A 23,342-nucleotide genomic window follows, 5' to 3' on the forward strand; every position below is an offset into this window, starting at 1 on the left:
CACACAGGCAATCAGAGTTCTCTGCGGTTGATGTGACCTGCATTAAAAGATACCCGAAGGTCTTGGTGTTATTTCAGGCAGCAAGAAACGTTGGAGGAACTCGGCCCGTCTCGCAGCGTCCATAGGAGGTAAAGATCTATAACCGATGTTGCGGGCCTGAGGCCCTTCCTCGAAGCGTGAGTAAAAAGCCAGCACGAGCTTGAAGTAAAAAGTTGGGGAGAAGGGAAGAAAAGGTCTGTGCTCCTCCCCCTGCCCTCCCTTCCCTTCCCGCCAGCCTTTCAGTTCAGGTGCCTGCCTGCTTTTTGCTTGGACCCTGAAAGAAGGCTTAAGCCCAAAACGTCGGTTATATTCCTACGGACGCTGCGAGACCAGCCAAGTTCCTCCAGCATTTCTGTGTGATTTCACTGCAATCACAGCGTCTGCAGACTTTCATGTTTCACAGGAAGAATGATTAGCACGAGAGGGCCGTATAAAAGGAGACAAAGAGTCAGGCATATAGAAGTAAAACACAATGACTGTCCTGGAGCCTGCACGTTGATGCAATCATGAAGAAGGCTCGCCAGCGGCTATACTTTGTGAGGAGTTTGAGGAGGTTCGGTACGTCACCAAAGACTCTCGTAAACCTCTACAGGTGGAGAGCATTCTGGCTGGTTTCATCATTGCCTAGTACAGGAGGCGCCAACTCTCAGGACAAGAATAAACCCCAGAGGGTTGTTAACACAGGCTTCACTCCATCGAGGACATCAACATGAGGCGGTGTCTTAAAAAAGCAGCCTCTATACTCATGGACCCCCACCACCCAGGCCATGCCCTCTTCACTCTGCTACCATCAGGGAAAAAGGTACAGGAGCCTGAAGACGAGCACTCAGTGACACAAGGACATCTTCTTCCCCTCCGCCATCAGATTCTTGAATAATCAATGAACCACTGACACGGCCTCACTTTTCATGCACTATTGTTTTAATTTTTTTATAGTAATGGCGTAAGATGGTTATAATATGAATGTTTGCTCTATGAATGATGCTGCCACAAAACACTGAATTTCATGTCTTGTTCATGACAATAAATTCTAATTCTGAAATTCTGAACTGAAATGTTGGTTCCTGGGACACTGGTGTTTTGTGTCACCAAGAGTGGACAACTCTCTGACGTGCATTTCAGTCTCTTCATCCACAGTTTATTGTCAGGTAGATGTTCGACATATATGTTAATTACCCTTCTCCAGCCTGCCCTGCATTGCTGTGGCCAGAGACGACACCCAGTAACCAGCTGACTGGCCCGTGTGGGTGGAGAAAGAGGTGGCCATCAGGTTGACAGATACCCCATTCAAACATTGCCTCCAATAAGCTGTTTGCAAGGGGACTCCGGACACTTTGAATGAGGCTAATGGGAAGGACCAGGGGTCGGGGGAGAGAACGATGGAGGTCGCGTGTTCCTCAGCTCTTTCTTCTGGGACGACGGCAGGAGTAGGTGCCGAGAGGCAGTGACCAGACCTGGGTCCTGCGCTCACCTCCCGCTGAAGGGGAGAGCGAGTGATGAGCCACACGAGGCTTCTCAGCTACAGAGCAACAAACCTCTACAGGTGGAGATGTCCAACTCCCCATGGCTAATGCTCAGTCGTTGTTGCAATACAGGAGGTACGGCTGCCACTCTGTGCACAGCAAGATCCCACAAACAGCAGCATGGTAATAACATGATGTGTGGGATAGACACTCCAATCATTCAGTTCTGAGCAATGCACAAAAGGGCTAGAAAACTCAGCAGGCCATGCAGCATCCAAAGGTAACCAATGTTTCGGGCCTGGGCCCTTTGTTGGGAATAAAGTTTACATGTTCCGCCCACGCCCCAAAGCAGTGTGAATTGGTCAATCAACTAGCCCCTGTAAATTGTCCGTCATGTGACCTCAGACAAGGGTGAGGTGTTGTTGCATTTTGGAAGGACAAACCAAAGTAGAACATACACTGTAAATGATCGGGCACTTAGGAGTGCAGTAGTACAGAGGGATCTGGGAATATATAGATACATAATTCCCTGAAAGTGGCGTCACAGGTGGATAGGGTTGTAAAGAGAGCTTTTGGTATATTGGCCTTCATAAATCAAAGTATGCGTTTAGGATTTGGGATGTTATGGTGAAGTTGTACAAGACATTGGTGAGGCTAAATTTGGAGTATTGCATGCAATTTTGCTCACCCAACTACAGGAAAGATATCAGTAAAATTGAAAGAGGGCAGAGAAGATTTACTCGGATGTTGCCCGGACTTCAGGGACTGAGTTACAGGAAAAGGTTAAACAGATTTGGACTTTATTCCCTGGAGTGTAGAAGAATAAGGGGAGATTTGATAGAGGAATTTAAAATTATGAGGGGGATATATGGAGTAAATGTAGGTGGGATTTTTCCACTGAGATACAAACCAGACAACATGGATTAATGGTGAAAGGGGAAAAATTTAGGAGGAACATCTTTGCACAGAGAGGGGTGGGAGTGTGGAACGAGTGAAAGGGGAAAGGTTTAGGGGAAACTTCTTCACACAGAGAGCGGTGGAAGTGTGGAACGAGTGAAAGGGGAAAAGTTTAGGGGGAACTTCTTCGCACATAGTAGTGGGGGTGTGGGCTAATGAGCTGCCAGATGAAGTGGTGAATGCGGGCTCAGTTTTAAAATTGAAGAATTTGGACAGGATGTGGATGGGAGGCGTATGGAGGGCTATGGACTGGGTGCAGGCCTAGGGCAGAATAGTTTGGCACAGACTAGAAGGGGATGTTTCTGTGCTGTAATGCTCTATGGTTCAGTGTCGGTCAGTGAGGGATGCCATTGGAGGGAATGTGTACAGAATCAGCAGCAGGGAAAATAACTGGGATTGGTCTGTGAGCTGGCATCGGCTCAGTGGGAAGAATGGCCTGCTGTGCCGCAGAAAGACATGGATTGTGAAAACATGGGTTGCGGCACATTGCATGGCAGAAAATACGTGCACTTTTCTACTCAGAAATAACACCATCAGCCTTTCAAAAGAAATAGAAACGTGACACCTCGACTAACTGCAGTTTAAATTTCCACCATTGTAACGAGCTCAACTTGTTTCACAAGCACATCACTTGAAAACTCTTATGGTTGTGTTCAGATCCCTTCCTACCTCTGTGAGCTGCAGTTGCACAGCCCGCCTGTGATTCTCCAGACCTGGCCTTTAGTTCACCCCGGTTTAATTGCCCCCACCCCCCACCACCCCCCCCCCCCCACCACTGGCAGGCCTGCCTTCAACAGCATGCTCTAAAACTCCCTCCCTAAACCCCTTGCTCTTTGGCTGAATGCACTGCTTCAAACACGTGTCTCTGACCAAATATTTAATTGCCTGCTAACACTTCAATGTCTCCTGTGAAAACCCTTGGCTTTGAAACGCTAAAAGCACAATTTAGTGCAAGGTATTTCTTTTTGTGTGTGCGCAAGAATGGGTTCCAGGCATCGTTGCAAAACGCTGTGTCATTCTTCCACACACACAAGAAAAGTCACTGAAGACGTTTTTAATTGCAAATTATGGTCTGGTTTTGTTGGATAGCGGGTATTCCAATTAGTTCCACGAGAAAAGATTAAACATGTCTAAATGAAGGTTGGTGCAATATTTATGTGCTTACACTTGATCTTCCATGGGCAGATTTAGTACCACACAAACAAGTCCTCGAGGTCAACGTTAGTCTCTTGCAGATTGGTGTGGGGAGGGAGAAGGGGCGGTGGCAAGGGGAGGGGAGGGGGAAAGAGACATCTTTTGGTTTCAGCATTCTGGGTGCAGTAATGTTTAACAAATTTCCTTCTGGGTGACTTGTGTTCAGACACCAATTAATTCTCCAAGGGCACCATTCAATTCAGGACCAAAATCTCAAATAAATACCTTCACAAGTGTTCTACTCTTTGGGAGCATTAGGATGATAAGTTTATTCAACTGCAAAAAATGCCCTTCCTGAAAATTAAAAAAAAGATTTTCCAACCGCATCCTGTGAAGTCAGTGCCTCTTTAATTGGACAATTCTTCCTTGACTTAGAGTGGCCAATTTAAAAGACTTCAGCTGCACTAGAGTTACCAGACCTGTGTTAAGCAAACACCAAAGACTGCTTCCTATTTCTGCATTAGTGTTGTTCACGGCCTGAAGCCTGCTCTTTGTCTGTGCTGACCTTTGACACTTGAAGCAGTGGTTGGTTTTTTTTTCTGCTGTGTAATTATTCTCAGCCCTTCACAGAACACCACTCACAAAAAAGGTTTTGTCCATGTGCTCTAATGTCTGTTACTAAAACTGCACAAAGCATCCACATAGACAGCTCATTTAGCACCATTCAGTGTCAGCCTCTTTCAAATGGAGCGGGGAGTGGGTGCTTTAAAAGGAATATCAAAGTTTGAACTAACCATTCTTCTTGTTCCAAACAGTTCCTCCTCATCTGCTTCTTTTGAGGCCTCCTTCCACCACATTGCTTGGACTTTTACATCTGCTGTTTGGAACCTGTGACGCACAGATTTTAGGCAATGCCTCTGTGGTCTCTGGAGTAGGCCGATTCCAGTTCTCACCCCCCCGCCCCCAAAGGATTTCTTTTGAGATTTGCAGGGTAACCGTTACCCCCCCCAACCCCCCCGAACACGGTCGAGTCGCTGTCTGTGTGGAGTTGGCATGTTCTTCCTGTGATCAATGCACAAGAAAAATGCCGGAGAAACTCAGCAGGTCACACAGCATCTACAGGAAGCAGAAGATGACCAACGTTTCAGGCCTGGGCCCTTTAGCGAGGTGTGAGCAAAACACAGACAGGCATCTGAATGAAATTGTGGGGTGGTGGTGGAGGAGAGGGAGGAAGGCGCAGGGGAGGAGAGGGAAGGAGTGGGGAAGGGGCAGAGGGAGGAGGGGAAAGGAGGGAAGAAGCCGCAGGGGAGGAGTGGGAAAGGGGCAGAGGAAGGGAGAGGAGGGAGGAAGGCGCAGGGGAGGAGTAGGGAAGGGACAGAGGGAGGAGGGGAGGAAGCCGCAGGGGAGGAGTGGGAAAGGGGCAGAGGGAGGAAGGGAGAGGAGGGAGGAAGGCGCAGGGGAGGAGTAGGGAAGGGCAGAGGGAGGAGGAAGGCACAGGGGAGGAGAGGGCAGGAGTGGGGAAGGGGCAAAGGGAGGAGTGGGGAAGGAGGAAGGTGCAGGGGAGGAGAGGACAGGAGTGGGGAAGGGGCAGAGGGGAGAGGAGGGAGCAAGGCACAGGCGAGGATTGGGGGAGGGAGGAGGAAAGTGCAGGGGAGGAGAGGGCAGGAGTGGGGAAGGGGCAGAGGGAGGAGGGGAGAGGAGGGAGGAAGGAGGAGGGGAGGAGAGAGGAGGAAGGCACAGGGGAGGAGTGGGGAAGGGGCAGAGGGAGGAGGGGAGAGGAGGGAGGAAGGTGCAGGGGAGGAGAGGGTAGGAGTGGGGAAGGGGTAGGGGAGGAGAGGAGTGGGGTAGGGGAGGAGGAGGAGAAAGGGGCAGGAGAATAGGAGGTAGGAAAGGATAGGAGCACAGGCCAACAGCTAAGAGATCATAGATGTATTTGACAGCACGGTCTCGTGGACAGGAAGGGCCCATTACCGTGCTGTATATTTTAAAACAAGCGATTGAAAAATGCCAGCAAGATCTGGCCCATTGAAAATTACAGAAGCAAACCCTGTGCTTGATGAACGTCTCTTATCTCCTGGTTACAAATCATTTTCACACGGGTTATTTACTCACTGCACTTCAATGCTTTCACTTACCTTGGTTGTGGAATCCAAGGTTGCAAATCAGGGTCTTCTACCTGACACATTAACCTTGTCCACCGCCTGATCGGCAACATTTTTCTGTGCTTGTTTTGCGTGCAGTGAATTCTGTGAGTCAGCAATCCTGGCTATTCCACGCAGTGGATCATTCTACCTTCTGCCCTTTGAGGCAATCTGGTCGACCAGCATTCAAAACTCCAGATGAATAATTTTTAAGTCTATAATCCCTGCGTGCAGCAAGCAGCTTGCATTGGAATACTTGAAATCACTCACGAATCACAGCAACGCCGTACTTTCTGCCAAAATTAATGACAGCGTTTGGATTCCGTTTCAATTTTTTAAAAAAATGCTATATCTGGTACTGTTTTAAAAGTGTAGTCAAGTCCCTTACCTTTCTGTTAAGTGCTGAACTGTGTTCCACTATTGCCATGTTACCCAGTTTCTAGCCTGACAATTGTCGACTAATGTCAGTCTTCAAAACTCTCATTGTCTCCCAGCATTCACCACCACCTCGCATCATCCAAAAATGGCTTAGTTCTTTCTAATTTTTCAGTCTGCACCCATTCGATCTTACCCCCCCCCAGAGAAAATACTTTCTTCCCCCCCCATATACCTCATCAAAGGTTTGAGGCATTCCCATTGCCTTCAAAAGAGATGAAAGATCACCTGGATTGAACCACGGCCATAGAGGCTTGGGACACAAATCTTTAGTGGTGCAGCACGTTGGAATCCTTGCTCGTTACAACAGAGTGCAGGGTGATCAAATTTCAGCGCTAGTCTTCAAGCAATTTATGGAGGTTGGTCACAGTAACGCAGCAGATGTGTAGTCTGTAAGCTTTTAAAAATGAAGGCCAGTACCTCCTCATCGTTACCCTGAAATTCACACTGTCTTTCTCTCTTATCCTTTTTCATCTTGCAGTTGGGGGTCTTGGATCCAAACCCCAATCATGTCAACACTGTGCTACATGCAGGCATGCGCACGGAGGCACTTCACCAGCACAGACAGCGGATGGCACAAGGCGCACCTGGTCGGGCTGCCGACTGACCGCTGCAGCAACCCGGGCTGGTTCTGCTAGCCGGGGCTGTCTGTGTGGAGTGCACCCGTTCGATTTGTAAAGATTCCAGGAGCACAAGATGCTTTCCTCCATTTTCCCCCTGCGCAGCTGCATGAAGAGCCCTCCTGCTAATCTAGCGGCATTGTTGAAACAAGGAGAAGCAAGAGAATCCTTTCCCGGGGGAGTGGAATTTTGCCAGCTTCTCCGATGCCATTGCCATACCTGTAACCTCCGTTGGCCAATCACCTTCATTCCCTCAGCAGGTCAAAACTGGGGATGTTTGCAGAATGCTCACTTCTTTCTTATGGCACGGTAACAAGTCCTTTCAGCCCCACAAGCTCATGTTGGCCAATTACACCCCATTAGCCTACAACCCCCGATACGTTTTGAACGGTTGGAGGAAACCGGAGCCCCCAGGGTAAACCCACGCAGACATGGAGAGAACGTACAAACTCCTTACAGACAGCGCAGGATTTGAATCCGTGTCACAGGCAATGTAACAGCGTTGCACTGACCCCTACGCCATCGTGCCACCCTTTTTAGTGTCATGTAATAAAGCAGAAAATGTAATATTACATGAAACTTCCTTTCATCTGCCGTAAGGACATGCAAATTCCATTCACAACTGCATGCAGCTAGATTCAAGCATACTTGAAAGAAGGGCTCAAGCCCGAAACGTTGGTGATGTGTCTTTATCTTTGCAACACTGTTTAACCCAGTGGTTCTCAACCTTTTTCTTCCCACTTACATCCCACTTTAAGTATTCCCTGTGTCATCAGTGCTCTGTGATTAGTAAGGGATTGCTTAAAGTGGGATGTGAGTGGGAAGAAAAGTTTGAAAACCACTGTTTTAATCGACCCTCATTGACTTGTGACGTGCACGGTTTGAGAACTCCAAAGGAAATGGGCCAATGACCATTTTTCTCAAGCAAAAGATTTCAGGAACAATTGGGTCTGGAGCAGTGATTCTCAACCTTCCCCTCCCACCCATATCCCACCTTAAGCAATCCCTTATTAATCACAGAGCACCGATGGCTACTTAAAGTGGGAGGTGAGTGGAAGGTAAAAGGTTGAGAACCACTGATTTAACGTGCTGAGTTTCTCCAGTTTTAACCAAGCGCAGGCAGATGAGAGGCATGGAAGAGTCATACTTCAAAACTGCCACATATTGACTATCACCAGTAGGTACTAACAAACTACCTTCCATAGTGTTACCACTTGCAGCGTCCCCCACTCCATCAATATCTGGCAAAATCAAGGACAAAACAGGACTCTGTAAAGCTACAGGGGTGCTGGAGGAGAATCCACGGACTCTCAGTGACTCAGGGCGGGGAGGGGGAGGGGGGCGGGGGTTGCGGGGGAGATCGACTCTTTTTTGCTTCTCTTTCTCTGGCTGGAAGGGGCGCCAGGCAATTTCTCAAATCTTTGTCTGCCTTGTGCTAGGCTAAAGGAAATTTTGGGTAAGATCACATTTCTTGTTTTATTACATGAAAATAAAATCACCTTGAATCTTGAAAATCTTCCCTCAGTTTGTCTTACAAAGGCAAACAAAAGGGGCATTAAAAAATCCAGTGTGACGGCGCACATCCTCACGGCGAACCGGCCCCGCTTGTATCGCCATGTGGCGAGGCAGCCATGGGGAGATGGCGTCATCAGAGGTTTCTCTCTGACTCCAGCATCCCTTCCAGCGCGCGCCCTGGGCAGTGATTATGACGTCACAATGCACCAGGTGACTGAGCTCATGCTGCCCTTATAGGGACACGCTGAATATGAATAAAAAACAGTCGTTAACGACCATCAACGTGGTGACTGTGTTTCTTCCACTGGTCACACCCCCACACCAGCACCATTCTTAATAGGGGTAGCAATGGAGAGTCCCTTCAGGGACATCAAGTGCTGTCTACTCTGATGTCAACGCCTCCTGGGCCGCTGTCATTCTTCAGCCTGTTGTTCAATGTTCTGCGTCTGAGCTCAACATATCCAAATCGCATCTCTTCAACCCCTGGCTCCAAATCCCCATCGGCACTCGTCAACACACCTGCACGAGATGCTGATAGCCTGTGGCCCGGCGCGAGGCCTTTGGCTGCTGGTCCCAAGCCGGCCATCGCAGCCACCTTTAACAGCAGCCCAGCGGGACTCCCTAAAGGCTCCCCAGGTGTGTTCCTGCAGCTCGGCCCTGGCTGACCCACTCCGGTACCCCCCTCATCCGCTTCGACCCTCCATGCCTGCCGGCTGCTGCCGCCTCGGGTGCAGACCGCCAAGGAGCTTTGGATGAAAAAACAGTCAACGGCCCTGCTAATTGAACTGCAACAGGGATAATCGGGCAGGATAGCCAGGAGGCAGAACCCTGCGGAGAAGCACTGAAAAGCCGAGGCCCACTCCATTACAGCAGCAGGGCCGCCATCTTTAAAAGCCTCCCCATGACTGCCTCGGTTTCCTGACGAATCCCAATCACGTGGTGGTTGACAGGTTGATTGCCCACCATTCAAATGCGTGGGCGAGTGGTAGAATCAGAGGGGTGGGGGTGGTTGGAAGGAGTTAATGGGGATGTGGGGAGCAATAAAATGGGAGCAGTGAATATGGGTAGTTAATGGACAGCACAGAGTTGGTGGGTCAAAGGGCCTGTTTCCATGCTGTACAACTCTACAAAGGTGCAAGCACACAGGTGTGTGGTTTTCACTCCCTATCAACGCTCATTGAAAATTGATTGCGCTCATCTCCTTCCTGACTGGTGAGCCTTTCAAAACCTGTGAGTGTGACTGCCTTTTGCTCACAGCTCTTACTTCGTTGATACACAGGGTCATGAAGGAGGCAGGCTCACTGCTGTGCCTTGGAGAACTGTGGTGGCTAGTGGTGAAAGGACTTGGATCCAGATTTATTGTCAGAGGACATATGTGACATCACATACAACCCTGAGATTCTTTATCCTGCAGCCAAGGGAGAATTACCACTAATTGGTAGTGCAAAAAAAACTGTACTCAATGTACACATGTAAACAAATAAAGAAATGTAAACAAGCTGATTGTGAAATACAGAAAATAAATATTCAATAATAAATAATGTGGAAAGTAAAGATCCTTAAATGAGTCCCTGACTGAGTTTGTCGTTGAGGAGTCTGATGATGGAGGGGGGAGCAGCTGTTCCTGAACCTGGTGGGGCGAGTCTTGTGGCCCCTACACCTCTTTCCTGATGGCAGCAGCGAAAACAGAGCGTGTGCTGAGCAGTGTGGATCCTTGATGATCGCTGCTGATCTCCGACGGCAGCGTTCCCTGTAGATGTTCTCGATTGTGGGGAGGGTTTTGCCTGTGATGTTCTGGACTGCGTCCACTACCTTTTGGAGGGCTTTACACTCAGGGGTATTGGTGTCCCCCATACCAGACCCTGATGCAGCTGGTCAGCACACTTTCCACCACACCTCTGCAGAAATTTGCCTGGGGTTCTGGTGTCGTACCGAACCTCTGCAAACTCCCTGAGGAAGTCGATGCGCTGATGTGCTTTCTTCACGGTGCCATTGGTGTGTTGGGTCCAGGAAAGATCCTCCGAGATAGTGACTCCCAAGAACTTAACTGTGCTCACCCTCTCCACTTCTAATTCCCCCAGTGATCAGTCCATCTCTGGTTTTCCCTTCCTGAAGTCAACAATCAGCTCCTTGGTTTTAGTGACATTGAGTGCGAGGTTGTTGTTGGTGCACCATTCAGCCATGTTTTCAATCTCCCTCCCACTATTGATGTGGATCCAGCATCAACTCAGGTGGCAGTTAATGAAGGGCACATCCCTCAGAGTGAGCCTTAATCTCCTAGACAGCAGACTCCAGATGAAAAAGCAAGGTGCCTTTTTTGGGGGACTCGGGGGGAGGGGGGGGGGTGGGGGGGCGAAGGCTTTTTCAGAAGGTTTTCTTTGAATGCTTTTGTCCATTAGTTGTATTTATCAACTAATCAGGCAGGAGGGGAGGAGAAAGACAGTTCAGTCACAGGAAACAATCGTCCAATAAAGCAACAACATTAGAGTCTATGGGCTGAAGGACAGAGAGTGGGATTGAATGGAAACTATATCAGCCATTCTTTGAATGGGCTGATTCTGCTCCCATTGTCTTAAAGAATAGGCTTATTTTCCAATGGGCAGCATGGTCAGCCCGACGCTGTTACAACGGCAGCAAACAGAGTTCGAATCCCACGCTGTCTGTAAGGAGTTTGTATGTTCTCCCCGTGTCCTGTGTGGATATTCTCCGGGGGCTTCGGTTTCCTCCCACCCTCCAAAAACATACCAGGGGCTGTACATTAATTGGGCGGCATGGGCTCGTGGGTTGGAAGGGCTTGTTACTGGGCTCTATGCCTAAATTTTAAAATGGCATGGAAATCTGCAGATACCATGGATCGACCGACTCGGTGACCAATGGTGTGCGCGTTGGAGGGGACACCTTTCACAGGTAAGAGAAACACGAAAGATTGCAGATGTCAGAATCTCGAGCAAACAATGAACTGCCGGAGGGACTCAGCTGTCTAACCCTGTAGAGGGTCTCGATAAAGAATCCTGACCCCAAACGCTGAGTGACCATTTCTACCGAGGGTTGCTACAGGACCCCACCAGGACCCTGCAGCGAATCTATTTGCACCTTCCCAGAAGGGTTGAAGACCATCCTCCAGGACAAAGGAAAACAGGTACCCCTCAACTTAAGTCCATGTTCCGTTCTGACTGACTGGTCGTCTCCTAAAATGGATGCATGTTGGTTGTCGATTGTCAAATACAACGTGGCGGCCACCAAGGTGTTATTTTCCATAAATAGGCCTCAACTTTCACCATAAAAATCCTTATTTTTTTTTTAATTTTGTTTTCAGTCATATGGCCGTAGGTCACATAGGTTGGAAGTTGGGAATACCCGTACTAAAGAAAGGCACATGGTGAGCACGGACAGGATTGGACTTGGTGGCTCCCAGTTGGAAATTTAGAAATAAAGTAAAATTTGTTTAAAGCCCACAAATACTTATTCTCGCTCACATGTGGCTGAGACCCAATTTGGCCAGCTGTTGGCTCAAGTTCAAAGTTCATGGTTCAGGCTTAATTGCACATAACAATGTGCCAGTCATTCACAGCGTGCCAGACAGCTGGGAAGATTTGTATTAACAGGCGCCCAAAATGAGCTAATGCAAAATTAACTGGGGGGAAAAAAAATTGGGTTTGTCTCTCCTCGAGGCGCTCTGTGCAAGCTTCAACAGGTCCGTGGTGGTGAGCGTGAAGCTCAAAATCTACGTGAGGAGAAGGAAAGGGAACAGAGACCGGCTTTTCCAAGTGCCAGTGGAAGGAGAACGACCACCTTCTGGAAATCAACGGCAACAAAGCAGAACTCAAATTTTCATTTAAGTCGCAAATGGAGAGTGAATTTGAAAGGAGGGACTTCTTAAAAGAAAACAAAGGGCTTTGGGAAAAGCTGGTTATCTGAAATTGTTGCATTTATGATTGACCTCCCGAGGGCTGTTAACGAGTCTAGTCAGATAAAGAGGTGCCCTTTCTCAAGCTGGCGGAGATGTTCATGGAATAGTGTGGAGAAAGGTTTGCATTGGAGTGGGGTGGGGAATTTCAGCAAAAGTAGAGAAGAGCATTTGGTGAGAGCCCTGACTTCAGTACAGGTGTACCCTGTTTTACGGATGATTGTTTTACGAAGATTCGCTTTTACAAAGAGACCTGTGCTCAGGTTTTACGAAAGGATTTAAATGGGTTTTTGCTTTTACAAAAATAGCCTTCAATAGTAGTGAATGGGTCTTCGCTTTACGCCATTTCGGCTTACGAAAGGTTTCATAGGTCTAATTTTGTAAAGCGTACACGGAAAAAGAGTGAGTGCACCACGGTTTCATCTGAAAGACTGTTTGGGTCCCTGGGTGGAGGGAAAGGGCATATAGGTTCAGATTTATTGTCAGAGAACATAGATGACATCACATACACCCCTGAGATTCTTTTTTCCTACGGGCCAGACAGAATTACCTCATTAGTAGTGCAAAAATAAAACTGTACACAGTATAAACAAATACAGGTGCTCCCCTCTTACGATGGTCCGCCGTACGATTTTTCAAAGTTATGATGGTTCGAATCCGTACTTTCAATTTCGAATTCCGACCCGTTGCCGCGATATGCAGTGCGCTGCTCTCTTGCGATGCTGGCAGCATTGTGCGGCAGTATCGTACAGCAGACTCGCTCATTTTTTTCAGTTTGGAATAAAGGTATTCAAATATCTTCCGTCTAAGAAACAGTGGGTGTTCCGACATATCATTTTTTTCGACTTAGAATAGATTTGCTAGAACGTAACCCCATCGTAAATTGAGGAGCAGTTGTAAAGAATTGTACACAAACTGGGCAATACAGAGAGGAAAGAATCCATAAAGTGCACAAGTCAGGGTCCTTTAACTAGTCCCTGATTGAGTTTGCCGTTGAGGAGTCTGACGGTGGAGGGGGAACAGCTGTTCCTGAACCTGGTGGGGTGAGTCTTGTGGCCCCTACACCTCTTTCCCGATGGCAGCAGCGAGTGTGCTGGGTGGATCCTTGATGATTGCTGCTGTGTGTGACCAGTTGGCGATTGGGAGAGCTCTTCCAAATGGGCCAAATAGCCTCCGTCCACCATTTGCGATGGAGCTGTGGGGGAATTGCAAGCAATATGGATTCTGGCGGACGGGCTGCTGAGTAAACTTGTCCAATGGATGCTGGCTGTCACAGAGCCGCACAGCATGGAAACAAGCCCCATAGCCCATCAAACACTCCTTTACACTCAATCCATTGCTGGTTTTATTCTCCCCAGATTTCCTTCAACACCTCCCCCCACCCCCCTCAAATTCTACCACCCTCTCATACACTGTGGATTATTTACAGTGGCCAACTAACCCATTCCTTCATAAGAAATAGGAGCAAGAGTAGGCCATTCGGACCATCAAGCCTGTTCCGTCATTCGATGATAGATCTGATGATGGGCTCATCTCCACCTCCCTGTCTTTTTCCCCATATTCCTTAATTCCCTTACTATGTAAAAATCTATCCAGCATCTTTCTTCCCCCAAAATGGCCCAGTGATTCAAAGCTGAGGGACTGCAGGGCTGCGCTGCAGAGCATGAACCTGTAACACCATTTCTTGTGGTTAAGTAACCCACCGACATGCAAGTGTCCAGACTTGCCAATAGTAAGGAGGGAGGACAAAATTATGCTCTACCTTGAGAGAAAACTCTCCCTCCCTCTCCCCCTCATTCTCCCATTCTCTCCTCTCCTCCCTTCTCTCTCCTCCCCTTCTCCCTCTCTCTTTCCCCTCCCTCTCTCTCCTCCCTTTCTCCCTCTCTCTCCTCCCCTTCTCCCTCCCTCTCTGTCCCCCTAGCACTAGATGACAAAAAAGAAAACTGAAAATGTGAACCCCATGCTCTGGCTGTCTTAAATACTGTGGGCAACAACACCAGGGCTAAACATCAACAGATGGTCCCGAGACAAGCTCTCGCTGGGATATGGAGAGTTCAGTCAACATCCTGTCACCAATGGATTTTTACTGCAGGATCTTTCAGTGGATACGTTTCATTTGCTCATGGTAACAAATGAGCCTTATGTGCTCTCTCCTGAATTGGGAGCATTGGTGCAAGGCCAGCATTTATTGCCCATCCCTAATCACCTTCAAGAAGGTTAGTGGTGGGGGTGGGGGGTGGGGAGGAGTGGCGGATGAGCCGCCCTCTTGAGATCCTGGTGTAAACGCTGTTGGGGAGGGAATTGGGGGGTTTGAACCCAGTCACAGTGAGCGACCAACGATGTATTTCCAAGTCAGGATGGAGGGGAACCTGCAGGTAGTGGTGCCCCCTGCGGGCTGCTGCCCTTGTCCTTTGTGGCAGAGGCGGTGGGTTCGGGAGGTGCTGTTGGGGGAGCCTGGGCGAGTGACCAGCAGCCCGTCGCGCCGACGGTGCTCGCCGTTCACTGGCGGCAGAGGGAGGGAGTGTTCAGGGTGATGGACCCGGATGGTGTCGAGCTTCATGGAGTTGGAGAGGCCCCCACCCAGGCAAGTGGGGAGTGTCCCATCGCACTCCTGAACTGTGGCGACAGTGAAAGATTTAGGGGGTGGAGCGTGTAGCAAGGTGAATCACTCACCACAGGACACCTAGACCTGCTCAGCGACCATCCTTGTACAGACCTAAGCAAGAGAGTCTGGGCGCAAATGTGCTGGATAAACTCAGCAGACCCACGCAGCATCCACTGGAACTTGGAACACTACAGTACAGTACAGGCTCTTTGGCCCTTCGATGTTGTGCTAACCCATATAGTCCTTAAAAATAGTACCTACCCGTAACCCTCTATTTTTCTTTCATCCATGTGCCTGTCCAAAAGTCTCTTAAATGCCCCCAATGTTCCATCCTCCACCACCATCCCTGGCAAGGCATTCCAGTCTCCCACAACTCTCTGCATAAAAAAACTAATCGACGTCTCCCCTAAACTTCCCTCCCTTCACTTTGTACAGACGTTCTCTGGAGTTTGCTATTACTGCCCTGGGAAACAGGTGCTGGCTGTCCACCCTATCTATACCTCTCATAATCTTGTAGACCTCTATCAAGTCTCCTCTCATCCTTCTACGCTCCAAAGAGAAATGTCCCAGCTCTGCTAACCTTGCCTCATAAAGACTTGTTTCCCAAACCAGGCAACATCTTGGTGAATCTCCTCTGCACCTTCTCCATAACTTCCACATCCTTTCTGTAATGAATTAAAGGGTAACCAACGTTTCAGGCCTGGGCCCTTCGTACTTCTCAAAGTACGTTTAAGCACTTTTACACAGCCACTGCTCCAGTGGAAGTGTAAAAAGTAAAAAATGTCAGGATGGAACTTTTAATGCAAATTCCAACTCGTAATTTTTCCACTCGTAGCCCTGCACATTTTTACGGAGCAGCTGCAGTGTAAGTTGACCGCAGCCACGTTGTAATTATCAGGCCTAATGAATATGACGTTCCCCCTCCGACAAACTCCGCCTTACAGGAAGACTGTGTAAAAGTGCCCCTGTGGGACACATCGGAGGTAAGTATGCTCATTTTTTTCCCCCCGGAATTATTCCAAAGTTTCTGTGTAATTTGATAGAGGTATACAAGATGTGAATAGACTCTTCTCCTTGAGGGTAGGTGAGATTGTTAAAGTTAAAGGTTAGGGGGCAAAACTTTAGAATTTCTTCACTCAGAGAGTGGTGGCTTAGTGGAATGACTTTCCGTAAGGGGTGGTTGCAGCAGGGTCAATTTTGACATTTAAGAGAAGGTTGGATGAGTGCATGGACGTGAGAGGGTTGGAGGTTTATGGACAGGAAGCGGGTAGGAGATCACTTAAATAGGTGCGGACTAGAGGGGCCGATATGGCCTGTTTCTATACTGTAATTGTTATATGGTCATATGGTTCTAAAAATGTCCTTTGACGACCTGCCGCTACTGTATCCTTTATGGCGGTGGAAAACATGCAGTGTGGCTGCTGGGGTGGAAAAATGGTTCACTTCTCAAGGCTGACAAATGATTAGCTCTAAATGTGGTCTCATCAATCAGAAAATGCAATGTTGTTTTTGACTGGTAATTTTAACAGGCAATGTTAAGATCTGGTTTCTTTGGTTACCAATGCTTAAATTGCTGTCCATGATGCTGTTCCAACCCTTCTTCATAAAATTCAACTTGGATGAGAGCCTCTCAAGCCTTTGCAGAGCACAGACTGACCTGACCCTGCCTAATGCACCAATCCTTTTCCATTTTCTTTTAAAGAGAGCCCCTTAACAGGCCTTTCCGCCCACAAACTCATGCCACCCAAATCGCATACGTTTTGGAACGGTGGGAGGAAACCGGAGCACCCAGAGGAAACCCACGCAGACATGGGGAGAACATATAAATGCTTTGTTGTCAGAGGGCATACATGACATCACATACAATCCTGAAGTTCCTTTTTCCTGTGGGCCAGGCAGAATCACCACTAATTGGTAGTGCAAAGAAAAAATGGGATGACTACAATACGGCTACAAAAATCAATAAAGTGCACAAATGCAAGTCCTTAAATGACTCCCTCATTTGTCGTTGAGTAGTTTGTCGTTGAGGAGTCTGATGGTGGAGGGGAAGCAGATGTTCCTGAACCTGGTGGGGCGAGTCTTGTGGCACCGACACCTCTTTCCTGATGGCAGCAGCAAGAACAGGGTGTGTGCTGGGCGGTGTGGGTCCTTGATGATTGCTGCTGCTCTCCGACGGCAGCGCTCCCTGTAGGCATTCCCGATGGTGGGGAGGGTTTTGTCTGCGAGGTCCAAGGCTGTGTCCAATCGAACCCGAGTCGCTGGCACTGTAATAACATCGTGTTAACCGCTACGCTAGCCAGTCTTGATGGAGAGTTTCCACTGAGCACGTCAACAGTTCCCTCCCCTCCAAATGACGTTGCTCAATCTGCTGACCTCTTCCAGCAGGGGATTGTTTGTTCCTTTGCCGCAGATCCCAGCACCAGCAGTCTCTTGCATCTCCAGAGCTTGTGTTTGGATTCCGGTCACAGACTTGCTCCTCCGCACGCTAAACCTGAGGGCCCCCAAGTCTTGGCTGAGAAACCCGCTCTGAACATTGCGGCTGGCTGATCTGGGAGAAGGCTTACCTGGGCACGCAAAAATCACTGAAGGCCCCTTCCACCCTGCGCACATCATCTTTAGCGGCTCCCGTCGGGGAAGAGATCCAGGAGGATCAGAGCCAGCCCCACCAGGCTGAGGAACAGCTTCTTCCCACAGGCAGTGAGAATGCTGAAGGACCAAAGGAACGGCTCACACTCACCCTCCCAGACTCTCATATTCAGGAAACAATATTTATTTATTTATTTGTATGGATGAATACTTGTCCTGCATGTGTATTGTGTGTGTGTGTGTGTGTGTGTGTGTGTGTGTGTGTGTGTGTGTGTGTGTGTGTGTGTGTGTGTGTGTGTGTGTGTGTGTGTGTGTGTGTGTGAGAGTGTGTGTTATGTCTGGGTGTGTGTCTCCGTGTTTTGCACCGAGGACCAGAGAATGTTGTTTCGTCAGGTTGTACTTGTACAATCAGATGACAATTCTTGACTCGACCCTCTCTTTGATGATAGAGCTCAGCACTGGCCACTAACCCACTGGCAGACGGAACTGGGAATACTCCACACTCGGCAAAACTCCAATGTCTTTTTGTTTGGAGGCACAAATAGGTCCCTAATCCTGTTCTCCACACCCAGTGGCTGCATCGAGAGGAAACAATTGGGAGTGAAGCAAGGAGGAGAAATGTGTCCCAGGCAGGAATAATGTCTGATATACACCCAGCTGCTGACGAGTCAGGGCTGGCGAATGCTTTGCTCTCCAAAATCCATTTGGGTGGGGTGCATGAGTGTTGGTGCCCCACAGCTCAAGTGACATGGGTTCAACCCCGACTTCCAGCATTGTCCATGTGGGGTTTGCACACCGCCCACCCCCATCCTGGGTGTTCTGGTTTCCTCCCACAAGCCAAAAGCATGCAGGTTGCTGGCTTTAACTGATCACTGTAAATTGCCTCCTCCCCCCATTCCACCCCCCACCTCGCAGTGTGTAAGTGAGCTGTAAAATTGGGGGGGGGGGTTAGGGGATGAGCTATGATGGGTGAGAGTAGGGGTAACAGGGAAATAAACAGGGTAATGGAGTTGATGACATTGCTCAGAGAATTGGAATAGACTGGCTGGACCAAATGACCCGTTGAGTCTCCGCCAGATCTCAGAATAACCATAGTGGTCAGCGCAATGCCTTTACAGCGCCAGTGATCAGGACCAGGGTTCGAATCCCGTGCTGTCTGTAAGGGGTTTGTCCGTTCTCCCCATGTCTGCGTGGGTTTTCCCCCGGGGGCCTCCAGTTTCCTACCACCGTTCGAAACGTATCTGGGGGTGTGGGTAAATTGGGTGGCACGGACTCGTGGGCCGGAAGGGGGCTGGATGTCCAAATTTAAATTTTGAAGGAAATGAGACAATATCTCGATAAGCGATAGGAGACGGTATTTGTGCCTTGCACACGTTATTCCGCCACCACCCCTCCCCAACTCCACAAACCCACCACCACCACCCCCCCTCCAAGGAGGCCACCAAGAGGAGGCATATTGTAACCCTTCCCACTGGACACCCAGAGCAGGAGGCCAATTTGCTCCCTGCTTGCCCCATCGCTCGCAGCCAGCGGGCCCCCTGTCCTGCCAGCTGAGTCACGGCTCCCTTCCACTTAAAAGCACTTGTGCTCTCAAGGAAGCGAATGCAGCACAGGAAAACAGTCCCAATGGCAGAGGATGAAGCTGTGTGGGCCAAGTGGCCACATCCTTACGCCATTTCATTTTCAGCAAATGTCACACTAAATAGCTTTGTGTATTCACCAGACAAGAACTTCGACCCCATCGTCCACAAAGTCACATCAAGGCTGCAATGTCATAATTCGAGGTTATGCTTCATTAAAAAATTTTAACCACAATATAATTACATTACATTCAATTGTCAATTATTTCCAAAGAAATTATACACGTGGTAATATCCTCCCAAAAAAGAAAAAAATCCAGAGAATGCCAAGAAAATAAAGCATTTATGCAGAAAAGTCTAAATCTATGTCTGACATCCATGATATTGCCGAACATTTCCTCAACTGCTCAAGCAATTAGCACCAACTCAATTTGATAAATATTTAAATTTAATTTTGGCCTTATAACCTTAATATAACTCAGTAAAAATAACATCAGTTCCTGTGGGAATTTGACCCCTGTAATTCGTCCCAAAAAAAATTACTTACCCCCCCCCCAACCAAAATGGCCTAATTAGATATCCAATCTTTTCTAAAAAAAAATTTTATTGACCAAAATCTTTTGAACAAATCTCTGCCAAATTTACACTACCTAAACATCACTTTTTTTGTTATTTACGGGTTAGGAGCTTCTTTAATTTTGAGGCTCCCTCAAGATTTGGAACCTAACATGACATGGCATAAGTAATTTTCTCTAACGGTATACAACGGTAAAGTTCTGCATGCCATCTTTCCATGCCTAAATCTATGTCTGACGCCCATGATATTGCCATAAAATTGTTCAAGCAATTAGCACCAACTCAATTTGATAAATGTTTAATTTTAATTTTGGCCTTACAGCGTTCAGTAACTCAAGGTTAGTCTTGATCTTTTGATGAAACATATTCAAAATAATTGACTCTCCGTTTGCTACCTGGTTTTAACTTTCATCTGAGGTCTAGGTTCAATAATATTCCTTCTAATTACTTTCTGATACTTAATACTGTAATTCTTGTGACGTAGAAAAGGAGCAAATGCTGACAGCTCAAAGCAGAGCTTCCGAAAGCCTTCACCAAGACATGTCGTTCTCTCAGAAAGGGATGGATGATGTGTAGTATGCTGTTGGGGTGGTGGGGGGGGAAAATGGGTGGTATGATGTTTGGGGGAAGTGAGAGTGAGAGGGTGTGGATGATAATGTGGTGAATTGGATCAGCAGGTTTGCAGACGACACTAAGACATTGGAGGCATTGTGAACAGCGAGGAAGGTTTTCAAAGCTTGCAGGGGGATCTGGGCCAGCTGGAATAATGGGCTGAAAAATGGCAGATGGAATTAATGGAGACAAGTGTGAGGTGTTACATTTTGGAAGGACAAACAAAGGTAGGACATTCACAGTAAATGGTCAGGCGTGCGGTCGAACAGAAGGATCTGGGAATACAGAAACATCATTCCCTGAAAGTGGTGTCACAGGTGGATAGGGTTGTCGAGAGATTCTGCTATATTGGCCTTCATAAATCAAAGTATTGAGTACAGGAGTTGGGATGTTATGGTAAAGTTGTACAAGACATTGGTGAGGCCAAATTTGGAGTATTGTGTGCAGTTTTGGTCACCGAACTACAGGAAAGATACCAATAAAAGAGTGTAGAGAAAATTTACTGGGATGTTGTTCAGACGTCAGGGACTGAGTTACAGGGAAAGGTTCAATAGGTTCAGGACTTTATCCCCTGGAGGGGAGAAGAATCAGGGGAGATTTGGTGGAGGTATTTAAAATTATGAGGGGGAGAGACAGAGTAAAAACACAGGGGCCTCGTTGTGGACGGTGCTGAGGCTTTGGGCTAGAGAGACTGCAAACTGTGAGGTGGCTTCCCCTTAAAGCTGACAGACATTTATATCTTGAGTCCAGCAGTTGCTGTAAACTTGGCCTAAGATGCCGGCGTGACAGTAGCCCGCAGTGGCCTCTCCGGACCAGGCGGATGGTTTCTTCATTTGAGCTAGTGGACATTTTAATATCTAAAGTCTAACAATATTGCAACCTGTCTTTACTGTACCCATTGCCCAGCCTTTGAAAATCAATGTTTCTTATACATTTTAATATAGTTTTGTGTCATTGTAGTCTTAGTGGAAGATAAAGTTTATTTTTGAGATGTTTTATTGTCCTGTGGGAATATAGTGGCAGCTAAGGGTCCAAGATGGCGGGTGCTTGCAACAGCCTCTTTCGACCTGGTGCTGTTCTTGCGCTGTTAATAGTTTTGTGTTGTTTTTATGTAGCACCATGGTCTGGGAGACCATTGTCTCATTTTATCTACTGTAGCACTGCTTTGCAGGATAGTTATAAAGTGACAAACAAAGGCTACTTGAAACTTGAAATGTAGGTATTCCTACTGAGGGGAGGTGAGATACATACCAGAGGACAAGGGTTAAGGGTGAAAGGGAAAAGGTTTAGGGGGAACTTCTTCACACAGAGAGCAGTGGGAGTGTGGAACAAGTGAAAGGGGAAAGGTGTAAAGGGAACAACTTCACACAGAGTGGTGGGGGCTGTAGAATGAGCTGCCAGCTGAGGTGGTGAATGCCAGCTCGATTTTAACATTTAAGAAAAATTTGAACTTGTACATGGATGGGAGGGTATGATCTGAATGCAAGTCAACGGAACTAGGCAACATAATAGTCTGGCACAGACTAGATGGGCTGAAGAGCCTGTTTCCATGCTGTAGTGTTCTACAAGACTCTGTGAATAAAGGATTTACTGAGCAATAGTGAATTCCTGGGTCATATGAAGAGAGAGGAAACAGGTTGGTTTGGATTCTTTGAAGGTTAGAAGAATGAGGAGTGACTTTTTCAGATATACAGGTTGTACCTCTAATCCGGCAACATTGGGACGTGGCCATTGCCAGACCACAGAAAATGCTGAAAACAGAAATTGACCCCTAAGGGAACCCTCCTAAGTAAATATAGCAAAGGTAGAAGAAAGCTTAAAACAGGAAATAATACTTTGGGGCGGCACGTTTATCGTAGCGGTTACCACAACACCTTTACTGCAACACTGATCGGGACATTAGTACAAACTTCTTACAGACAGCATGGGACTTGAACCCAGGTCCCGATGGGTGGCGCTGGAAAGGTTGAATCTGCCGCGATTTGGAGCGGAATTCGAGTCCCGCGCTGCCTGTAAAGAGTTTGTATTAACGGCGGCAGATTCAAAACATGCCGGACCGTGTGAGTTGCTGAACTACAGAGTGCCGGATAACAGAGGTTCAATCTGTACAAGAGTTTAGGGTGGGGGCTTGCGAGGGTGGATGTGGAGTCGTGTTTGCTGGCAGTTGAGGACACAGTTTCAATCAAGACAAGGGGCCGATCATTTAAAACCCAGGTGCATGGAAATGTCTTCTTCACTGAGGAGGGCGCATCTCTGGAATTCTCTGCCCTCGGCGCTGGTGGAGGCTGGAATGACGGAAGTAGGTACAGGTTTGTACGATCAGGGGATCGAGAGCAATGGGGAGGGGGATCTTGTGATGGTTTCTGTGAAGAGAGATTAATTGTGAAGGGCCGATCATCTGCACAATTTGAGACACATGATTACAAAAAGAAGAATTAAATTTCCAGAGACAAAGGGAAAACAACCTCCAGCTCCACCAACCATTCTCCTTTTCATGGGACCCATCCTTGGATCAGCAGGCATTACAACACCTACCCTTTGACCCATCATGAAGGAATCACGTCAGTGCCTCTATTTCCTCAGGAGTTTGCGGAGGTTTAAGATTTCCACAGAAGGTGTGCTGGAAAGTGTGCTGACCGGCTGCGTCACAGTCTGGTGTGGGACACCAATACCCCTGAGTGGAAACCCTGGCAAAAGGTAGAGGACACAGCCCAGGCCAGGTCATCAACCCCTCCCCACCATCGAGAACATCTACAGGGAACACTGCCGTCGGAGAGCAGCAGCAATCATCAAGGATCTACACCACCCAGCACACGCTCTGTTCTCGCTGCTGCCATCAGGAAAGAGGTGTAGGGGCCACAAGACTCGCCAAACCAGGTTCAGGAACAGCTGCTACCCCTCCACCATCAGAATCCTCAACAACAGACTAAATCAGGGACTCTGACTTGTGCACTTTATTGATTTTTCTCTCTGTATTGTAGTTTGTTTACATTTATTTGCTTATGTGTGTATTTTGAGTACAGATTTTTGGACTACCAATAAGTGGTAATTCTGCCTGGCCCGCGGGGAAAGGAATTTCAGGGTCATATGTGATGTCATCTATGTCCTCTGACAATAAATCTGAACCTATATGCCCTTTCCCTCCACCCAGGGACCCAAGCAGTCTTTTAGA

General features: G+C 47.9%; 1 protein-coding gene across 6 annotated transcripts in view; it reads right to left on the bottom strand.

Annotated features, from left to right (window-relative positions):
- Window positions 1-23,342, bottom strand: part of LOC138747444 (RNA-binding motif, single-stranded-interacting protein 2-like) — a 227,309-nt gene that overhangs the window by 150,950 nt on the left and 53,017 nt on the right. The window contains exon 1 of one of the 6 annotated variants that reach the window (XM_069906669.1): window positions 4,388-4,471. The exons of the other annotated variants lie outside the window; for them this stretch is intronic. Within the exon in view, the coding sequence (XP_069762770.1) occupies window positions 4,388-4,450 (63 nt within the window). The 5' untranslated portion in view covers window positions 4,451-4,471. Of the gene's footprint in view, window positions 1-4,387; window positions 4,472-23,342 lie in introns of those variants that run through there. 6 annotated transcript variants of the gene reach the window in all.

The sequence above is a fragment of the Narcine bancroftii genome, chromosome 12, assembly GCF_036971445.1.
Source record: "Narcine bancroftii isolate sNarBan1 chromosome 12, sNarBan1.hap1, whole genome shotgun sequence".
Classification (NCBI taxonomy): Eukaryota; Metazoa; Chordata; class Chondrichthyes; order Torpediniformes; family Narcinidae; genus Narcine; species Narcine bancroftii.